The sequence below is a fragment of the Puntigrus tetrazona genome, chromosome 9 (genome assembly GCF_018831695.1).
Source record: "Puntigrus tetrazona isolate hp1 chromosome 9, ASM1883169v1, whole genome shotgun sequence".
NCBI classification, from domain to species: domain Eukaryota; kingdom Metazoa; phylum Chordata; class Actinopteri; order Cypriniformes; family Cyprinidae; genus Puntigrus; species Puntigrus tetrazona.
The window spans coordinates 20,247,641-20,270,720 of NC_056707.1; the positions used below are offsets into that span (position 1 = coordinate 20,247,641).

Below are 23,080 nucleotides of genomic sequence, written 5' to 3' on the forward strand. Positions count from 1 at the left end.
AGTCATGTCTTGCAAAGTAAAGTGCTCAGTGCTCTTTGGGTTTGCCCGGTTTACTTAATGCTTTCCAAGATGGTGGACAACATATGTTCTCAATTTGATCCCGCATTGTGGCATGTCAGAGGAAACATCTGGTGGACCAATACTTCCTTGGTAGAACTTTTTCTGTAGTCTTTACTCACAGCATGATACCTTTTAGTTCTCATAAATTTCTGATGACATTCAGTTCGGACATTTACTTTAGTAAATTTACACAAGCAGGTAGGAATTCGACAATGAAGCAGCTACATCATCTTATTTTATTGTTACCATTATTAAAAAAGTAAATCTTTCAGGCTTTTTTTTTTTTAATCAGAGCAGATTTGAAACTAGGCATTTGGAATTATTTCACTTGCTCACTAATGGATCCTCTGCAGTGAATGGGTGCCGTCAGATCGAGAGTGCAAAAAGCTGATGAAAACATTCCAATAATCCATAACCCACATGACTCCAGTCCATCACTTAATGTGTTGTGAGGCGGAAAGCTGTGCGTTTGTAAACAAATCAATCCTTGAGACTTTTTAAACCTTTTAATATTGCTTCTAAGTCCTCTATCCATAATATTGCTTTCTCCAATTGACAAGTTTGAGTCAGGTGAGAAATATGCGCAGATCAAGCACCATTTATAAGCAAACTAAAGTTCGCAACAAGCACGCTTGTGGATTGTGATGCGAGAAGATAGCAGGGTATGGTCTTTTTCACTAACGTAAGCATTATTGTGAATTATGGGGTGGTGTTTTAAACATAACTGACATTTTAAACAGTCTTTATAGATTCGTTTCTTATAAACACACATCTTAAGCTGTTAATTGATGGGTCGGAGATGTATAGATTATTGTCATGAATTCATTACATTTTGACGGCACCACTGCTGAGCAAGTGATGTAACGCTAAATTGCCCATCTATAACCCATCTATATCTTGAAAGTCCTTTGACATAAATCTATATACAGTTTTTCTCTTTTAATAGGCAGACAGATACTTGAAGTGTAACATTACAGTTGTTAGATTTTCTCTAACTCTGTTTCAACTAAACTGATTGGCTTTAGCTTTTAGAGAGGAAAGTCATTTTTGTTCCTGAAGTATTGTACGTCCGTTTTAAAAACGCACTTGACTGAATGCTGTTAAAGGGCATGTGTGATGCTGAGCTGGACTTTGTGAGAAGAGATCATTAGTTTGCCCTTGGAATTTAAGTAGACTGATTTCAATGTGAAAATGAAAACCCTTTGATGTGCTTTTATGTTTTGACCAATGTCTCATCCCCACCCAGTGCCTTTTAATGAAACACACATTAACATGCAAACAGGACACTTGAAATAATCTTCTATAATTGCAGAATACGATACACATGATTGCAACACTCCCCACATTTTATGAAATAAATGTTACACGGATACACCTCAAATAAACGAAAGACAAATTACATTCATACAGAAAAGAACATCTGAAGCGGTCGAATTTAGGTGCAGCCTATGCACGATACAACAATTCTGATTACTTTCACACAAAGTACAACCTTAAATACAAGGTCAAAAAACGACAAGCATATGTATGCATGAAACATATGAGACCGTCCTGCAGTGAGTGTCTTGTTTTCATTAAAACACACAAATTATCACAAAACAACACAACAAAAAACATCAGGAAGCATTATGAGCAACAGTAATTGGCACACATTCATGAAAAATAAATGACATTCAAGGAGAAGCATATTGAGTCTGATCGTTAAAAACCTGATGAAATGAGACAATATGTATGATTGGCATTTGTTTACATGCTGCGAAGTGCCGTCATCTGCAATATTAATACTGATTTGTTCTGAACCCAGAATGAGTTACATTGCTGTTTAGGGTAGAAGAAATGCGCACACGGCATGTCTGCAGTACAAAGCGATATTATGCACACCCCTATAAAATATTCAAATGTGATTACAGATAAGAACATAATATTTACATAATTAATACAAGCACATTCCTGCATTTGTAGCATTGCCAACAATTCTGTTTGCATGCTTTCAATATGCATATGGACAAAAGCAGAAATTATTAATAGTTCACCCTAAAATTTTTCACGTATGTATTTGGGAACCATATAAATTGGCTCCCTGAACAGAACCAATCGAAAAATAATAATTTAACTCACAGTTAATAATGACTCGCATTTCAGTCTGTTTGTCATGTAAAGTGAACAGATTGACATTTAAATATTGTATGACTTTGAATATAGTGCATGAGTCAGATACGGGTTGCATTTATGACCTACGATCATCGATTTAGGATCGTCATGAATATGAGTAAATAAAGACATTTTTCATATTTGGGTAAACCATCCCTTATAGGCATTACGATTACTTGTTGATTGTCAGAGAAGTCTAAAATGGAGTGAGTTTAAGAAACGCTGCGACATAAACACTGGGTACATTATTCATATCATATGGAATGTAATTGAATTTAGGTAGAGTGGGTGAAAGACATCCCTGCCTTTGACACGAGAGCAAGACAGGAAAACACTACAAGAAATATGAAGTCAAAAACACTGAGATTGTGGCACGTGTAGTATAAATTTAATCGTGAAAAAATAAGCATAAAAGTTAAGAAATATATCTTAAAGTGGTAAGCTTGTTTTGGTACTGTAAGGCTTCACATAGAGTTCTTATTAAACCTAGAAATGTTAAATAAATCATGGTCCAATCTCCAGTGTCATTTTTAGGGGTCCCTAAAGCACATGTTTACCAATCTTTATATCTGTCATTTGAGTCAAATAACGGATTTACTTTGAATCCTTCCGATAAATAGCATTAGTGGCCAAAATTGACTATAGCAAAAATACAAAATCTTCAGTTTAGTTTTTGTCCAGATTAACAAATATTTGTCAGTTGTCTAAATTGGCTATACTACTGACTTCACATTAAAATACCAGAATTACATTAAAATACTAAATGATCATTATAAAAGAAAAAACAGCACTGGCTTTTGGGCACTTTTACATTTTTACATTACAACATACTGTTTTTTGTTTTTAAGTAAAAATATAAATTTCTAATTAACGTGGTCATTGGATTAAATATATCTATTTTTTTTTTTTATCACAGCGACAAATATAAGACAAAGAAGTGCATTAAACATGAAATCTGAAAAAGAGCTATTTACACTTGATTGAACTGCGCACAGCCTTCGAGCAAACAAAATACTGCAAAGTACAAAGACAGGGCCAGTAATGCTTATATTTGTCCATTTATCATTAAATGAAGGTAGCAAAATGTATTTCAGTGTAAATTCTAGGAGAAATGCCTTTTCTCCACCCTTCAGAAAGAATGAGCAGTGAGTTATGGGTAAAATGGTCCGATTTATCCATGTGACAGTTTTTTTTTTTTTTTTTTGCTGTTTTCTTTAAGCAGCATACTGCAATGTTCAGTGATTCTCTGGCTTTAAGGTGCTGTTGTCAATGTCATGGCAGTTTTTGCCATTCAAGTGTTCTGTGTGTCCGTCGATGCTGTAACAGCCCTGCACCTCTGTAATGGAGGACGCCGTGTACGATGCAGACCTCAGAGCATCAGACTGTATGATAGTGCTTCCAAATTGTATGCGGTACTGATTCCAGTACCTTCTCAGAACCGCTTGGACCTGAGGAAGAAACAGACAGATGATCAGCCAACAGAAATCAAGCAGCATGAATAATCCATTAGCATCTTGGTCCGGGCCTTTTAACCATCAAAAAAAATAATAATAATTTTTATTAAAATTATTACATTGGTGTTTTTTATTTCTGCTACACAAACCAAGTGATAATTTACTTAAATTTTTTTAATAAATGTCAAATTATTTCTGGCATCAGAGCTAAAATAGCACTCCGACAAAATTCAAATCACATATCAAAAAATGAGCGTCACATGTACCTTCTTATATATTCAATATAGGTTTTTCCTTGACAGTTTGAAAAGCTGACACACATATGGTCATACTGACCAGCCATCCATTTATGCATATAGGCTGTGTTAATTGCTGAATGATATTATCCATAATAGCTTCTATGTGCCTCTAAAGCAGCTAAACGCAAAAAAAAACAAATTATTTGGACAGGTTCCTTCTGAGTCAGGCATTCATATTGGTACATGTGGACATCTGCCAATGTTTTTAGGATTTAAACAGCCAGTACAAAATCTCCAAATCTGTGCTTTGCTTTCAAGGAAAAGGGATGTTGCACAATCCATAATTCCTTGCAGATAAACAGGAAATTTTTCATTTCAGCTGGGTATACACTTACCTCTCCATTGAAAAAGCAGAAGATTGTGGCCACCAACAGTCCCTAAAAAAAAATAGAAATGCACGTCAGCAACAAATCAGCATAAACTGCTAAACTATAATCTCCTATATCGCAAGCTCTTCACTAATCGTTTCTCGGATGGTGTTGAGTACTGTTCTCCCTTGTGTTTTGACACATTTTGCCAGAGCGAGTGCTCTTGATGTGCACAGAGAGTCATCTGGGATGACAAGCCTGTTTTGCTGCATTATTCATTGTGCCGATTCAGCTAGGTCTAGCAGTACCAGCTGTCCAAGGCTTCTCACTTTGCTGTTTTCTTCACAATAGACTACAAGTGATTATTTTCTTGTTGCTGAACACCTACCCATCTCAAGATAAATGCTCAGGAGTCAGACATTTATGAGGCAAGTGACCTGACCCTAACAACTTGCAAATAAATAGTTGTTATTTACGCTTTTTGTTTTTTCAGTATAGCCCAATTGAGATGAAGAATATCTGCGAATAATGACACACAATGGAAAAGGCTTGCGTGAAAGATGTTCTTTTGTTTGTCACAGGAAAAACACTGTTTAGAAACAATATGAGGATGTGATTAATAGCAGGATTTGTAAAGTGACGGGTTTTCCCCTGTCGCTAATCTACAGAGCCGCAAGATATTGTTGTCATTTGTTTTACAGGCTTTTTAAGTCACTAATGGCAAACTTAATTAGGCTGTTGAGTTTCTGCCAGTCAAAAAGACAAAGAGATTGGGAAAATCATATCTTCTAGTAATAATAAATACAACCATGGTTATTATCAAACAATTCAAAAAGTGAAAAGTACAAGTAAACACTTGGCAATGGAAAGTATTCAAAGTTAGGAACTAAAACATAATGTTGGTTTTCAATTTTGAGAATGATATTTTGACAATTTCTGTTGTAAGTGATATGAGACGTAAATCATAAGCTAATCGTCTGTTTTTTGGGTTTTTTTTTAGATTTTGGAAGCCTAAAGTTTTAGAACTCCATTGGCAGCAATTCTAGCATGTTCCAAAAGACCATTAGTGAAAATAAATAATTTTTCATTATATATACTGTATAACATTTTAAGTGAGTTGTTATAAAATAATAATATAAAATAATAATAATTTTATTTAAGAGACCTTTTTACTGACTTCAGATGTATGCATGTTAAACAAATTTATAATATATATTTTGCATGCATTTTTTATTACAATTCTATTTTAGGCATTGACAGATGTGACAGAACTTGAATTCCGGGGCCCTAAAAGTATCTGTAAGATTACAAGGAGATTTGACTGCTTACCTGATAATGCATTAGGATATGCATGATGTAGTCATAGATTTCGGCAGACACGCGTCCCCCGGGTTTATATGGGAGGAGAACATACTGGATGCCCAGCAGTGGAACCAGAATGAGGGTGGCTCGGACCGCTTTCATATACAGACTGGACTCTGCTTGATGTGTCACTTTCAGTTTGGTGATGAGAACTCGTACGATGTTAAGCAGAAAGAACAAGTTCACCTGAAAAGACAGGCAAGATGAATGGCAAAAGCAAAAAACTAAAAGATCCCAGCTGGCTGACAGATGTCAAAGAGAAAGATGTAGGTAACCGATTTTAGGATCACAGTGTTCTTTCTGATGTACCGATACATATAAACTCGAAAATAAATTCAGATTGGCGAATACAAACTTCTGGATGTAATTTGTGCAAAAAATACACAAGGATTGTAATTAATCTTGCACAAAAAGATGTGTTTTGGAAACGAAAAGGACAAAAAACATCCAGATGTCTTACCAGCAGTGCTGCACAGATAGGCCCGTGAATAATGTATAGCAGGGAAGTACTTGAGCTGATCCAACAACTGCGGATTGGAAAAGAAAAGGATTAGCCGAAGCTTTGATATAGATCCTTAAAAAGGAGTATTATTTTGTACAATAATTGCTTCGAATGGATTTAGGTAAGAATCTTAAGAAAAAAAGAGAGCGTTTTTTTTGTGTAGCTCACGAGTACAAATTACAAAAACTAATTACACTGTTATCCTACATGAGCATTTAACTTAAAGCTATAGAACAAGAAGACTCACTTGTCATTGTAGTAATAACTCCTGGCCACTGCATGTATTGTAGCGGGTATAAGAGGGAAACCTGTGAGATTGAAAATGGTAAGATTTAGTTCATGCAATTCATGCTGTAAATAAATAGGTTTGATTTATTCAAAAACTCACCCCATCCAAGAAGGTAATACCACATTAAATGCTGTTTTTCAGCAAAAACCGCCACAACAATGAGTGTGTGCAAGTAAATGCCTTCACAGAGCATCCAGAAGTAGTTGCATCCAAAGATGTATAGATGGATAAACTGTGATACTTTGCAGCTGATCTGAATAGAATCAAAATAGACATTCAATAACGACTTGCACCGCAGTGACATGCTGTAATGCTTTTCTTTATCATTATTTATTCACACTTTTGTTCAATAACAGGTTTCTACAATTTTTACAAAATTATTACTCAAATATGCCTCTTTGTTTTTTGAAAATAAATAATTGAATGACAATTCTGACTTTTTTTCTCACAATTAGAATTGTCTGAATTGTGAGATTCTCGATTCACATTTGAGAGAAAATTAAAAGATAAAAAGTTGCTTTTAATGTTTTTTCAGCTTATTCTATAAAGGTAACCATTGAACAATAAAAAAGGGAAAAATTGCCAGTTTACAACTTGCAGTTCGAAAGGAAAAAAAGTCTGAATTGTGAACTCACTTTTGCAAAGAAAAAGCTAAATGCGTGAGTAAAAAAAAAAAAAAATTCTGAGTTACTGTCAATACGTGCTACTTACTGGGTTTTCCTGAACTAGTTCTTGGTTGTTTGCCACTGCTGTTAACCAAATGATAGTGATGATGGAGTTTAATACAAAGGAAAAGAAAAGGTTTTTGTGCAGGGTAATTCTCTGGCAGCTCAAACTCCTATAGGTACAAAAAAGACAAAATGATGAAATAATTGTTATAACCCATTCAGAATAAGAGAAATTTGCACTTACTTGAAATGAAAGAATATGCCTAGCGAGATGAACAAAGACGTTAAAGAGAGCCCATGACCAATTAGCGCCAAGTAGAACAAATTCATTGCAGTCTGCAATCACACAAACAATAGAGTCATTATTCTGTTTATTCTGCAAGCCAATTCAAATGTGTGTTTATATTCATCTCAAGTGTTTATAGTGTTTGCGCTCATACCCTGCGTCCTTCAGTAGTGTGCAAATTACATCTGGTAAAATTTGTCCATGTGCGATTGCTCTCAGGATGCAAGAACCAATGCCCACTTTCTGTACATATTTTGGTGACCATTTCTGCAAAGAAACAGAAGTAAACCCAAACATGTTAGCTTCATCCGTTTGTCGCTTAGCAACATGTAATCTCACAATGTATGTTATTAATTTTATAGGTATATACATAGTTATTACATTTTCATGTATTTTAATCTGCTCTTTGGCTCTGTACAGTATACAGTATGTTGCAAGTATAATAGCATGAACAATTATGGAACATACATCTTTTTTTTAGGAATTTTTAAGAATAATTTTAGAAAGTAACTGACTAATGCAAAATGTATTGAACACAATGTAATATATATATAGTCATATTTTTTTCTATTGCTGTAATTTCCTGGCTATGCTCATTTGGCTCTGTTTATAACAATAATAAAAACACTAGACCAAAATAAATATTTTATTGCTGTTTCTAACCCTTTTTAAGATTAACATTAGAAATTAGTTATTAATAACTTTACTGCAGAATTTATTAAAGTTATGTCTTTAATATTGAAAACATGCTCATCCATTCACCTTATCTTACCTCAGGCCAGAAAATTAGTCATATGAAAGTTTTAACAGCCATTTAGTCTATGACTTTAGCATAATTTGATAATGAGGGACAATGGAGTGAAAGAACTGACAATGATATATGTGCATTAGGCAGATGAGTAGAAAGCACATACGCTAAAACTTATAACTTGAATATTCACCTGTAGGGTCAAAGTCCTGGAAGTAGTCAGGGCAATGTTGCTCAGAAGTGATGCCGACCTCTGTGTCGTCCCAGCACAACCATCCATCCCAGGTCCTGTTACAAACCGGGCCAACTAAATATGAAAAAAAGCACAAAACATTTATTGGTTTCTGTGGAGACTGGGAAACTGCAACTTCCTGTTTTCATTATCACTATTCTTAGTTTTACCAGCCTGTTCCAAAGCCCCGTCCCCTGTGAGCTATAGGTCTGCTGCAGCCTGTGGAAAGCGCTCCAAATCGACCATTGTTGTGTGTTGTTTGGGATGCTAAGTAGGAAGTCTACTAGATTTTGCAACAGAGCTAATATTTCACAGCTGTCCTGCCACCCAGTGGGGCCAAATGCACTCTTCCTAACAGAATGAATATGAGCCACCTGAGGCTTTGTGTGTTCTTGCTGTACTAATTAGACAGGATGACAAAAACTGCTGTCAACGTTGCCGTCATACTCTGTGGGAGGCTTATTGAAAATCGGATTGAATTATTATTATTATTATTATATATTATTATTTTAGCATGACGTTTGTGTGTGCTTGTTGAAAATTAAGGATATTTGGCTAGAATGAACTGGCTTGAAGCTGCAGTTGCTTCAAACCTATAATTGCAGAATAAATATCTGTGAAGTAACATGTTTTAACATTGAGAATTATATATTGTCAAGATACAGAATAATACAACCTGACCTATGTCTTGTAAAAACTCTTAAAGTGTAAAGTGTCTACCTCTTCTGTCTTGGCTGCTGTCCTTCATGATCTTCTGATAGCACTCAAACTGTGCCGTCACAATCTTGTTTCTGGTAACACTGATGTCATGGTACACGTTTTGGGGATGTAGTTGCTGGCTTTCCTCAGGACTGGCTAGAACAACGAACTACAAACAACAGGCACTTTAGGAAAGTAATGTCTGAGAACAGGCTGATTTCACAAACAATCATCTTAACCAAGTATCTTTCTTTGTAGATGTACAGGTGAATTTTAAAGTACTACTTTATGTGGTTAAAGACATCATCCTATATTGTAATAGAGGATTTTTTTTGTTGTTGTTTTGTAACCCAAAACTCTGAGATGAGTTAGCATTTTAGCGCTTCTGGCTCCATCATCCTGAAGTCAATGTTTTTTATGTTGGTGAAATGGCTGAAATAGGCTCTGTGGTTAACACAAAAGTAAAATATATTCATTTTGTTTTCTGTAACATAACCTACTTCATTAATCCTCAATTGTGATTTTTAAGGCTTAGAACCTAAAAAGCGTTTGCAGACAAGGGGTTATATAGGACTATATAAATAGTCGGGTACATAAAAAATCTAACCAAAGAAATTAATAATATTTTAAACCTGCTTTTAAAAATGGTAAAAAAAAATTTCATTTACTTTTTTTTATATGTTTGTATAGTTTTACATTTTTATTCCAGTTTTAGTTATTTTAGTACATCTAGTTTTGCCTTTGTAACTACCTGATAAGTTATATTTTATAGTTTTATTTTATTTTATTTTAGTTTCATTTTCAGTTATTATTTTAAGTAACTAAAATATTTGGTTAAAACATGGGTTTAATTCTACTTTACTTTTACTTTAGTTAACTACTGCATAATAAACCTGCTCCAAATAGATAATAGATAATCTCATTCACTCACTCGTTTGCTTTCACAACCTGATTGTGCAACGCAAATATTCAGGTAATTACTTATTTTATTTTTTAATAAATACAGATAGTCATCATAAGTGATGGTGACATTCGTTTCTGAAGATTATCAAGACGAACAAAATGCCACAGAAAGTCAGAGCAGATTTCCAGTTAAAAACCCCTGTCGATGGAACCAGGGTGATGCTAATTTTTAGGTTATTGGCCTACGAAAATACCACTACACCACTCTGTATTTTAAAACTACAACATTCTGAAACATTTTTATAAAAAAAAAAGTGTGACAAGTAATCTTTCACCTCAGTGACAGATCCCAGCAGAAACAGACAGATCGTCCAGCAGCTAGCTGTCATCTTCTTTGGCATTTGCAATGACCCACTATCGATCTGCAAGGAAGGTTGTGTCAATAAAACACTGTGCACAGTTCTAAGGGCTCTTAATGCTGTTATCGACACAAACAGTACTTGTCTTCTAACTTATTGCAAACATACACCCACACGAAAACACACAGAGGCACATGCGCAGAATACAAATTTGTAATATTTGATGGCTACTTCAGTTCTTATAAACTGGATTCAGTTCACTTAAACAGACTGACTCACATCAAATAACCCGTGGGCAAATTAGTCTAATTGCGAATCGTTAGCTTAATCGACAAATAAAACCATTCCAATATTGCTCAATTATATCACTAGCAGAACCACTGTACATACAACTTGAATATTGACTACCAAGCCCTACGTAGAATGATCGTTTTGTGATTCTAGCCAGGCCAAGCAAACACTTTAACCTAAATTGCGTAGTTTCTTCAAATCCCAGTTCGCGAAGAATGGTTCAGTCAATGAGGGACCCTCATACGCAATAGCAAATATTGCTTAAAAAAAAAAAAGAGTAGCTGATGTGGAGAAACGTATTACTAAATAATGTCCCTTGACTGCTCATGTGAAAGTTATGGCATGGACTTGTTGCTCATGTTGGGTCACACTCTTGCAGGAGTGTCGGGGGGAAAGCAAAGGGGGGTATTGCAAATTAGAAACAGATGGTGAAAGACAGTCGAAATGTTACCCACAATGCAGCATATCATGAAACAGCACTGGCAGATCTCAAGGACCACTGCTTGTAGCTGCGTCATTGACTGCAGCTGAAATAATGATGTTTACTTTTCCATTTGGGGGAATAAACATGCAGGTTAGAGCCTTTGTGAGCCACTCTGCAGGCTGCTCGTGCTGATATCTGTCCTCTACTGATATCCGCACTCTTTTATCTTCTGTTGATCGCACTACTTGAACAAACAGCAGTATTTTCCCTTGCCGGTGAAACCTCTGAGTGCAAGCACATGGGAGGAAACTGGATGCATGTAATGGTCATTTAAACGGCTTGAATTTAACACAGATAAATCATCTCAGTACTCGGGGGATGAGGACAGATGGAGCAAGTTCAATTTGTGCTTTTTAAATACCCTTTGTTTTGCACCATAGCTGTTTTTAAGAGTTTGTGTTTAAGTTTTTGAATGCACTGACACAGACTGCATGTACTGCACAATGTACTCGTGGTCAACCTCTATTTATTTTTTTTTAATGTTCCTTGTTGAGAGCTGCATGGCTGATAAGAAGCTGATATATGATTTCACACTATTTAAATTAATAATATTAATGTATTACAAAGTATTTAGTTTAATATGATATTATATACTCATTTAGAAATAATTAATATGAAACTTGAAATTAAAAAAATGGAAACACTTTGTTTTAAGGCGTCCTTCTTACACGTTACTTTAGTATTATAATAACAGATTAAATATAATTACATACAAATAACCCTAAGACAGACCACTAACCATATAGTAAGTACATGTAGTTAATTAATAGTACTACGTACTTATATGTATATATTTACACTGTCACAAGGGCACCTTAAAAAAAGTGTAAAAAATCTTTTATTGAATTAAAAAATGCCAAATACTATCTGATACATAAGACTTGGTTGCTTTTTTTTCTAACCAATGAGTTAACAAGTTACCACAAAAATGTCGTCATAAACAAATTACGTAATTTAAAACAAACACTCCAATTTATGCATGTGACACCAACTTTTTTTCAGAATTTACAATAAAGAAAATAAAAAAATATTTTACAGAATTTTAGATTGAACTTAAAATTGTGGATTAGGAAACATCATTCCTATAATTTCCAAAAAATTTTCTGTCAATAAAAATGTGCAAACTGGTTTGGGCTAGAATATAGTCAATAAGCAGTATTTTCTATATTCGTGTGCTTGTGTTACCATGATGTAGTTTTATAGTCATTAGATTGTTTTCCATTTGTATGAATGATAAAATCTGTCAGCAAACTGGTTTGCATTTGAGAAAATTTGAAGAATTATTTAATAAACTGTTTTATTACTTTTTGCCTAATTTTAGAGTAAACTTTGACACATTGTACTAATTTGTCTTAGGTAAACTACACTGAAAACTATTAATATCCACAACAATGGCAGATAATTTTTAGTTTAAGCTGTTCTAAGCGTGCACTGTCGTTATCTTTAAAAGTCAAGTCATCAATTCTTTATTTTTATCCTAATATTCATGTGCATACTCGTACTGTGATGAACATCTTACGGTTATTGCTGTAATCTAAATGCATTTGTATTTTGGTCACTTCAAAAGTTAAATCATTCGTGTGCGACATCAAGTGGAGAACAATTCAGAATGAGCAGGAAATAAGCGAAGGCACACACACTTCTTTGAGTAATGAGCAGTCATCTCCATCCTTACTTATCCAACAAATGGAAATCCAATAACGTTTCCTTTTAATAACAATTGTTGGGGCCATTATTCATAAGCGAGAATGACACACTTTCCTGCAAACATGCAATCTGATAAATGGCTGAGCACTCCAGACTATTTCACTTGGGTGTTACCTTATTACAGTTGCAATCAATAGACAAAAAGGTCACTCTTGTTGGTCAGGCAATCTCCCTTTATACCTCATTGGGTAATACTTTATCATGCATTTACTGATAATGTGTGAAGTCTTGTATTTATATAAAAAATAAAAACTTGCACAGGACTGTGTACTTGTGTATAGATTTGAAAGAATTCTTTCTGCTTTATCGACGCTATTGTTTTGAATGCAGTTGAAGCTTGTAAACATCCTACAGTGACCAAAGGATGTTTGCTTTCTGTCCAAGTTCCTCCTGAGCATACATAATTACTTTTTTCTATTTTTAGAATAACCCCAGCTCGTTCAGAACTCCCACAATGTGATCTGCAGCGATTAGACTTATCGCTCAGCTACATAACTCAGACCCAATGGCACATATGGAGGTAAATATGCCCTGCATACAATTTGTATCAATCCCGCTTCCATCACGCAAATGTAAACATTACAACTGTGCATTCAAGATAAAGACTCTTGAACTGAAATCCAAGAAAATTATGTCAATATTTACTTCAAATGTTACTGCAAAAATGCTGCTGTTTTTAACATGGAAAACCAAAAGAGTGTTTTTGAAGAATTTCAGCTTTACTTGATCTTAGTGCCGTGTTCGACACTATAGATCATGACAGTCACAGATCCATTGCAAAACTATATGGGTATTCAAGGGTAGGCTTTAAGGTGGTTTAGATCATTGATCCTGGAGGGCCACTCTACTGGAGGGTTTAGCTTCAACCCTGAGGGAGAAAAACCTGCATCCTGAAGACCTTGATTAACTGGTTCAGGTGTGTTTAATTAAGGTTGGAGCTAAACTCTGCAAGGACACTGGCTCTCCAGGATTAACATTCCCCACTCCTGGTTTAGATCCCACCTGTCCGATCGCTACCATTTTGTTTATTTAAACGGGGAGTTATCTCTATTATTACCAATAAAGCAGTACAGCTGGGATCTGTCCTAGGTCCTCTGATATTTTCAATATACATGTAACCCCTTGGTAATATTAATAGAAAAAACAGGATTAGTTTGGAATGGTATGCTGATGATACTCAACTATATATCTTAACAAGACCAAATGAAACTAACAGAGTGTATTAGAAATGTAAAAAATTGGATGACCAATAATTTTCTCTTATTAAATTCAGATGAGACAGGAATATTACTTACTGGACTAAAAAACAGTACACAGAATCTCTTGGATTACAATTTGAAACTAAATGGATGTCATGTTACTGTCCCTTTACAGTAACAGTAAAAGAGACGTTATATTAGACAGAAACGTTGAAAATCATATTTCCTGTGTAAAAAAAAAAACTGCATTCTTCTGTCCAGACATCCCAAGCTATGAATCATGTTTCTGATGCAGAAAAGCTAATTCATGTATTCATGACTTGACTATTGCAATGCACCGCTAGCTGGTTGTCCTGCATCTTCAATAAACAAGCTACAGGTAGTACAAAATGCAGCGGCTAGAGGTCAAGAAAATGTGATTATTATTTCAGTTTCACAGTCTCTGCCCTGGCTACCTGTTAAGTTCTGTATCAGTTACAAAATATTATTACTCACCTTTAAGTCCCTTAATGATTTAGCTCCTGCATACCTACCTACCTACCTACCTAGTCTTCTACTGCTCCAAAATCCTACTCCCTAAGATCACAAAACTCTGGACTATTGATAGTACCTAGGATAGTAGAGCTTTTTTTAAAAGAGAAATCTCTTTAGCCAAGCATTCTTTATTATTCTTTAGCTTGGGTTGAACAAATAATTTTTCTTGGATTGAAAAGCAGCTATGCTAAATATGTCTATTTATTTCACTTTCCCGCCACAAGATTAAGTAACTAGGAATTATACAAGCTTCAGTCTGGTTCCTACCCTTAAATGATCTGATATGAACGAACACCTGACAAGAGATAAAGCCAACCCCTCAGAGGACATCAGAGGATGCCAACCCTCAGACAACATACAAAATTAATATGTTAAATATGTGAAGTTTTCTGAAATATATAATCATATTGTAGGAACTTAATTTCCCATAAAGCTGCTTTGCAATGATTGGTATCCTAAAAAGCACTATACAAATAAACCTATTTAATTGAATTTCACACAGCTTCATACACTACTTTTAGGCTTTGAAAAGGACACCATAAAACTAGCCCATATTAGTCATGCCCTCTATATTTCGAGTCATTCGAAGTCATATGATAGCTAGCTGTGTGTAAAAAGTGGACAGTGTCTTATTTTGTGTTTCAAAAAAAAGTGTTTAACAGTGAATAACTCCAGTTTAGCACCAGATATTTTTATACCTAACTTGAAAGGTTTAAAGTTAGTAGTAGTGGATAAATACTATAATATTTACTATAATACTTACTAAGTTTACTTTACAAATGAATTAAGCAAGTAATTTGGTTGAATGCTTTATTGTATGTACGTTTGTGCATTCTGACTGCAACCATTCAAAAGTGATGTGAATAATATATATATCTCTGATACTGATGAAGACACAAACTATTTTTTTTTATTTAACGCTGATCCTAAATGCATTCCATTCTTTCATGTAACTAGCAACCGTTGTCTATTTTTGCAAAAAAATGTAATGAAATAAAATAAATAGGAACAAGACCACATATGTGTTGTATAAAAAAACAAAAGATCAACAGCTGTCTTTGCACCAGATATTCTCAGCTGTAACCTGTCACCTGATTTGCACATAACAGCCCAAAGCCCTCAGGTGCAGTTCACTCCTTTACACACACTCACTCCAGTGTTTTCTCAGGGCACCTCAAACCGCCCTTTCATGTGATTCCACTCTTGTGGATTTTTTTTTGTTGGTTGCAGCTGATGTGTATTAGCTGAACATGAAAATGAAGCCAGCATTGGCTCACAGCTTGCCTTGGGCACAACCAGATGTTGAGCTTTACAAAGCAAATCATAATGAAGTCAAGCAGATGCTGGAGAAAACGACTAGCAATGCTGTCAGAGAAAAAAGTTGCTCTAAATTGTCTTAGAAGGCTTAAGCAGGAGAGTGGGTTGTACAGACCAAAATACCAAGTTTTGACTTTGTCTGATCTCTATGTCCTTCCAGACCCATGTAAAACTATCCGTCACGTGCACAGCAATGTATATTATGTTCTTTAGTTCTGCTTTATAGGCAGTAATTGCTGTTATGCCTGTTACAGGTAAACAGCTTCGGACATTTTTAGTGTTCCTTTGTTATTAGATTAGTATATGCAATTAGTCATTTTGAATCACATTTATGTGCATTAACATCCTCGTCTCTAACAGTACTTTAATACAATTGTTCAAAGCTGTTTTTGACACTTTTTCACTATTTAAAAGAAAGGGCCACATACTATATTCAGCCAAAGTTTTGAACAGTCCTGTATTTATAATTTATAGCATTTTTATTCTCAACCTGAGACTCATTTTTGAGAACCAGCTGAAAACAACAGCAGACACGAGCTTGTCATTTTTTTTCTATGAAATAAGAGTAATAAGGTTATTTCAATGTCAGGCTATGATGGTTAAACAAAAGCAGCTAATGCAGTGACAATTTGAGGGATTATGTAAACCTGAGCGTCAGGTTCGTCTAGCTGCAGGATATTACAAAAGAGGGTGTGAAAACATACACTGCAACACAATCTAATGAATATACCCAGTACTTTAACTTAAAATAGAGCCAGAGAGTATGAAAAGCGGCATATAAAAAGTTGAGGACTAAGTAAAAAAAAAGTACAAATGTTTAATTCAGACCGAAAACTACACCAGCATCTGCCAAATCAGGTCAGCAAATTGCTGTTATGAAACACAGCAGCTAACTACCTGGACAAATCTGCTAATGTTGATGCTCGGTAATATGAACCACCCTTTCCTGCCTAGTACAGCTGAATATGCAGAACCCCAGGGGCGACCATTATCCTCTAGTGTGCCTACTGATACAAACATCCAAAGGAGAACAGAAATAAAACAGGGTGGCAAAGTCGGTCATATTTAGTTACAAAAATACACATTTAAAAATAAAGTCATCGCAAGCCGCTCCAGATTAACACCTGCGGAGTAAATAGATATTTAAAGCTATTTCAGGGCTCAAATCATAATCCATCCACAAAGTGTTTCCAGTGTTGCATGTCATGATGAAAATGCATGGGCGAATTTACTAAACAGCTCAACAAGATGGACTGGGGTGATTTATTTATATATATATATATATATATATATATATATATATATATATATATATATATATATATATATATATATATATATATAAAATTTATTTTTTTGGTCTCTGTTACTTTATTTAGATTTTTTGACTAATTCGATGATTGAAAAACACATTAATATATGATATGTTAATAAAGTGGTACATCCTGGCATGATTAAAATATTTAAGTGCTTAGCTGATAGCATATTCATACATAGTGTTTAGCACTGGCAAAGAACATCCTTTGAAAATATGCCTATTAAAACAGTTCTTTCAAGCATTATATTGCATTATTTAAAACATTTAACACTAATGTCTATATGGAATCATGTAGCTGGTCTTGCAATAAAGGTATTTTTGTTTGAAGGAATAGATCACATGTATATGATTTTTTTTTTTTTTTCTCACCCTCAGGCCATCCAAGATGTGGATGACTTATATCAGAATCCACCAAAATATCTGTTTAAAACTGTTTTGGATTGTTTTCGCCTGTGCATATTTCTCTCCTTTATACAGGATGACTTTCACTGAAGAAAGCAATAATATGGATAGGGATCATTTTTTAAAGAATAGAAATGGTTAGAAGTTACAAACATCTGTGATGAATGTGTTTATTAAAATCATGCAGCATTTTCCTTCACAATACATTAATTGACGGACTGGAGTTGTGTAGGTTGTGACGTTTTTATTAGTTGTTTGGACTCACGACACCCATTCACCGCAGAGCATCCATTATTGAGCAAATTATGTCCGAGGATGAGTAGATTAAGTTCCATTAATTAAGCATTTACCAAAAATCTGCACATCAAAATGACAGCACAAATTAAAAACTGAAATTCATAAAAATATTTAAATAACCCCAGTGCATTTTAGGACGCTTTGCATCTCGTTGAGCTGTTCAGTAAATTTGTATCTGTGTTTTTAAAATTATAATTGTAAAATTTTCCATTTAATTTGTGTTGTTACTTGATTTGCAGCTTTTGGATGCTAAACAGCTGCATGTAAATAAAGCGTTATCGGCTGGCATGATTTAGATATTGAAGTGTTTAGCTGACAGCATATTGCAACTTGTAGTGTTTTTACAGCTGCATGCTAAAAACATCTTTAGTTGACAGTAAATGCGTTATTCAAAGCATGTAGCAGATACCCATATTCAGGCTCGTGCAATAAAGAAAGTTTTTGGTTCAATAAAGCATCCAAAATGACCGATTTTGCATATTCTTGCAGGAACGCGAACTAGCTCTCCTTTTATTTCACATGACATTTTAAGGATGTTTAAACAAACTGAGGAGACAATTAGGACTTTATCAAACCACAGACATAGAACCTCGACCCTTTTGTTATTCCTAATTCGGCGACCAAAATGAACTGCTATTCAGCCATCTACTTCACTGCTAGGAAATCTGACCAAACACATGCAAACACATTTTTTACTATACAGCTAAAAAATCTCAGAGGGGATGTGTTTATAGAAGTTCCCCAAGATGTCGTGCTGTGTATAGACAGCTAGTTCTGTGTCTAACATGTAAAACCACTTCCTCTGCAGACCATAACCCAGGTTCTGCCCCCACAGGCCAACAGTCTGTGCTCCCAGGATTCCTCTGAGCTATGAAAATAAAACTCGGAACCTGATAACATTCGTTCCTATTTTTAAACCGGCATGCCTTCAGCCTGTACCCTTTAGGACTAGAGAAGGCATGTTAGAGGTCCTGAACTTGAACTGCAGTCGACTTCACTGCCTACAGGAGAGAACGGCATTGGAGGCTTAGCGTGAAAGGCTGCGGTCCAATGAGTTATGCAACTCAGGTAACACTTTCAGCGCGCTCCAGGAGAAGCAAACAAAAGCAAGAGATTAAGGGCAAAAGAAAAGAGAAGAGTGTTAAAATTAGCAGAGGAAGATCCAGTTCCACTTGGTGCTCCTAAATCATTCCGTGAAATAATAAATCCTTTAGAGGAAGTGTTTGGCAGACGCATGATAACCCAAGACTGACCCACTTGGAAGTGGGTGGACTCTGATTCATCCACATATGTTCCCAGGATCCCCCGCACTCCGAGTGGTGGCAGAGGCCACTAAATCTTAAAGCTCTGTCCGCCAACGGCAGTTTGTTTAGTGTATATCAGCTTTAGACACTCATTATGAAGCTCTGTTTATATTTCCACTGTCCAGCAACCCACAAAGCTCTTCATCTCTAGGGTCCATTTTTAAAATACTACAGTCCCATTCATTCTGTGTCATCAGTGACATGTTTGAACATGATTGATCATACTGCAGGACAAACCTGGCTGACAGTATCCATAGGAATATTTATAGAAATCTGATGTTTGTAGTTTGTACTGTTACTGATATATAGATTTAAGGGTGTCTGATAATGGATGTGCAGTTAATATACAAAGTGGTTAAAGGGTCTGAAAAAAATTAATACTACTTTAGACATTTCTTATTTTTATTTAATTACAATTAAATGGAATTAATAAAAAATTTTATATATTACATCATTCAAATGAATGCATTTAATACTTAATAACATTTTTACAAAATGGATGAACATTAATTGTCCAAAATCAATAAAATACTTTAACAATAAAATTGTTAATACTGATAAAACATTAATTATTATTTTTTTAAGATGCCTGCTAAGCAAGGCTACAATTTACTTACAGTAATACAGTAGCAGCAGTAATACTGTGAAATATGATCATGATTTAAAACTGTTTTCTGTTTTAATATATTTTAATATATTAAGATGTCTGTTATGATGGCAAAGCTGAACTTTCAGAAGCAATTACTTAGTCTTCAGTTTTACATGATCCTTTACAAATCATTCTAATATACAAATTTCTGCTAAATATTTTTGTGGAGACCTTGAAGTATTTTGTTTCGACAATATTTTTTTCTTGAAAGTAATTTACCTCTGAACTCTGGCTCACAAGATGCACTTTCCTGAAGAGTTTAGCTCGAACCTTACTCAAACACACCTGAGCATGTCTTCAGAATCACTAGAAAATCACAGGTAGGTCAGTTTGATGGGGGTCGGAGCTAAATACTCCTGGAAAGCGGATCTCACAAGCAAGATTTGAGGATCCCTGGATTATCCCAAGTTTTAAATTGTTTATTGTGGTTTCCACTAAAAAATAAAAAGCTGCATACAGGTCAAACTACTTGCATGTACAGCAGACAAAGATCTTTCACAAGGCTAGGATTACAGCAATAAGCATCTCAATGACCGTTAGAAATAAAACATTTATGAATTCGTGATTTTATGTTTAATGCAATGCGATAATACTGATTAGGGAATGAAATAGATGTGATAGAAAAAACAGCTAGGTAGCGGGGTTGCGATAAAAGGCTTGCAGCACTTTATCGCACATAAAACCTAATGTATCTGCAGAGAGGAAATGAAATGGTCTTATTAGCCCGACTCCAGTTTAATGCCTGAAACAAGACACCGTATCCCTGACTGTGATAAATCTTTTTTTTTTTTTTCTTTGCATTAATTCGAAGCATCTAATCATGTAATGAAAAATGCAAGGCATATCATGGCTTGTCTTGCGGTGGAGATAGAGAAAACATTTACTTTGCAAATGCTCAGGGGTTTTTTTGAGCTCACATGCATCTAATTATGACCAGTGTGCACAAATTCTATTAGTCCAACCAGCGGGACTGTAAAGTATATTGCTCAAGAGCAGGCTTTTACACTGAGGACTGGATTGTGATAGCTGTATTTTGGCATGGTTTACTGTCTGCTCTCCACGTTTCCGTGACGGAGGTAAGGGGTAAACCATGGTAATGGCACAGTAACCGAACGCAATGTCGCCAGGCCAGGAACACAGTTTTGTTCCACTGACATTAAATCCTCCTTGAAAGCTGCACTCAACCCTGACAAACACATGCATGCTTTGGGGCTCTGCATTGAGATCCACATAAAAGGCTCTCAAACGGCGAGGCTAAATAATTGATTCCCTTTTAAAAACATAATCTATGCTCTTTAACATATTCTGTGTGAGGATTAATTGGCTTTTCGTGCTCTAAGTAACAAATCCTCTTTCGTTAGGTCTCCTTGCCAGCTTGCATTCCCTAGAGACGTACGGTCACTAACCTTTTAATTTCGCAACCGATGGCGCCGAATCCATAAGCCCAAATTGTTCCTACCTCAGCACTATGTATAAGGCCTGATTATGAAAATAAGCGATATCATAGAGTGCTTGTTCGCGAAAAATGGACTGCCATGATTCTAGGATGTTATGGTTGGTTGGCAGAGCTTAGCTGTGCCTTTGATAAGGTGTTCTGAGTGGTTTTACCATGCCATGGGGTTTCCGGGTGGTTGTATTGCTGCTGTAGGTTGCTTTATGATAGCTGCAGGATTTAGGTGTTATTCATGTCTTCAGCACAAACTTTGCATGAATTATACGCCATACAGTTGAAGTTTTGCATTTGGATCTGTAACCGTAAGTGATATTTGCATTTGACATTAGAGTCAAGCAACAGGGGTAAGAATTTCACACGGAAGATCTTCGAAAGATATTGCACATCAAACAGAGATGGTGCCATTGCATCATATGAGCAAAATCATTTTAGCAAGCTTTCCTTCATCAGCTTCACAGTATTTCATCACATACAAGCAGCTGCTTATGTAACCATGTGGCCAAAAAACACAAATACCAAGACTATCTGTTGGCTAATTATCACAGTTCTTCCTCCTTGGAGAGATTGTCAGACCCCTTCTGTCAGGTTAGGTGTCAACAGACCTTGGTATTTCGAGTTGCTTCATGATACTGGTATTTTATCTTCTCAGTTCCTGGCACCGATGTAGGCTGTAAGGTTTTGGAATAATGATGAAGTTCGACAATAAGAGCTACAGTTCTAAGACTTAATGGAAAAGAAATATATTTTGCGCTCCCCAAAAGAATTACAAGAACATTTTATATCAAAGCAAGACGAATTAATCAAACTATTTTTCTGCCACTTTTGGCTACTTAAATTCAGCCTTTAAGTGGATTTCGAAAATGTTGAGTATTATATTGTAAGCTCATCTACAATTCAAATAAATAAAACAAGTATTTATTTATTTGAAGTTTCTCTATAATACTTGACATGGTGATGCCATCAGTGGGAGGCAGGCTACAGTCATTCTTTGTTATAAAATATTGCAGTTTGTACATACAAATTGTTATCAATTCGTAAGTGTAGTTCAGTTTTGATCACTTTAATATTAAATATAGACTTTACATACACTCACACATCGTATCTTAATAGTTAATCTATTAAGGTAAAACAAAAACTAAACTGCCCGTTATATTTCTGAAATTTTGTTTTACATTTACAGACGTTTTTTATGGTCTAACAGACAAAACAAACGTGTTTTGTTTATTTATTTTTTGCAGTCTAAAGCTCTAATTAATTCATTAGAAGTCTTGGATTCCGTTCATTCAGTGGTTATTACAACAAAGCACGAAGCCCGTTTGACAGGACTGGTTCCAGCTGCACTTGGTAAATTAATTCCGTCTGACCATATTCATAATTCACCAGTCGTTCATCTGTATAAAGCGTGTCCTTACCTGCAGATTAAATCCAAGGTGTTCTGGGGATGTTCGGATAAAAACAAACGCGTCTTCTTGTTATTTAAAAACGCGTACAGTCATTACTTTCCTTCGCGACGTCACGACTGCACGAAACAATGTAACAATATCAGAGCGCGAGATGAAAGAGCGCACGAGACGCGCGGAGTGTGAATGACGACGGCTGTCAGGCTGTAAGATATTCAGTGTAGTAGCTTCCTGTTACATCATCACAGCTTATCCCCGCCTCAATGGCACACTGGAGCTTTCCTTACACCGTTCGCTTTGTTATTCAAAATTATAAGGGTTGTCCTTGTTATTAATACGGAGTAATATTAATTAACACGTACACTTGTTATAGGGTTAAAGCTAGGATTAGGGTTTGGTTTACAA

General features: G+C 35.3%; 1 protein-coding gene across 1 annotated transcript; it reads right to left on the reverse strand.

The window, feature by feature from the left end:
* Nucleotides 1-1,347: 1,347 nt before the first annotated feature.
* Nucleotides 1,348-22,892, reverse strand: calcrla (calcitonin receptor-like a). The gene is made up of 13 exons (XM_043249235.1): nt 22,688-22,892; nt 10,297-10,383; nt 9,080-9,227; nt 8,321-8,434; nt 7,534-7,646; nt 7,338-7,429; nt 7,137-7,263; nt 6,525-6,678; nt 6,384-6,444; nt 6,095-6,161; nt 5,602-5,820; nt 4,300-4,341; nt 1,348-3,659 (listed from the first exon to the last, which is right to left on the reverse strand). The coding sequence occupies exons 2-13, from the start codon at nt 10,360-10,362 to the stop codon at nt 3,447-3,449; spliced, it is 1,416 nt and encodes a 471-aa protein (XP_043105170.1). The 5' UTR covers nt 10,363-10,383; nt 22,688-22,892; the 3' UTR covers nt 1,348-3,446.
* Between the last annotated feature and the right edge of the window lie 188 nt (nt 22,893-23,080).

Bases quoted from the DNA above. Each gene is read 5' to 3' on its own strand.
- calcrla (XM_043249235.1), bottom strand. From the start codon at position 10,362: ATGCCAAAGAAGATGACAGCTAGCTGCTGGACGATCTGTCTGTTTCTG. The intron at 7,647-8,320 runs GTGAATATTCAA...GTTTCTTTGCAG, and splicing joins CCAGGACTTTGACCCTACAG to AAATGGTCACCAAAATATGT. The intron at 4,342-5,601 runs GTAAGCAGTCAA...ATTTTTTTTTAG, and splicing joins ATATCCTAATGCATTATCAG to GGACTGTTGGTGGCCACAAT.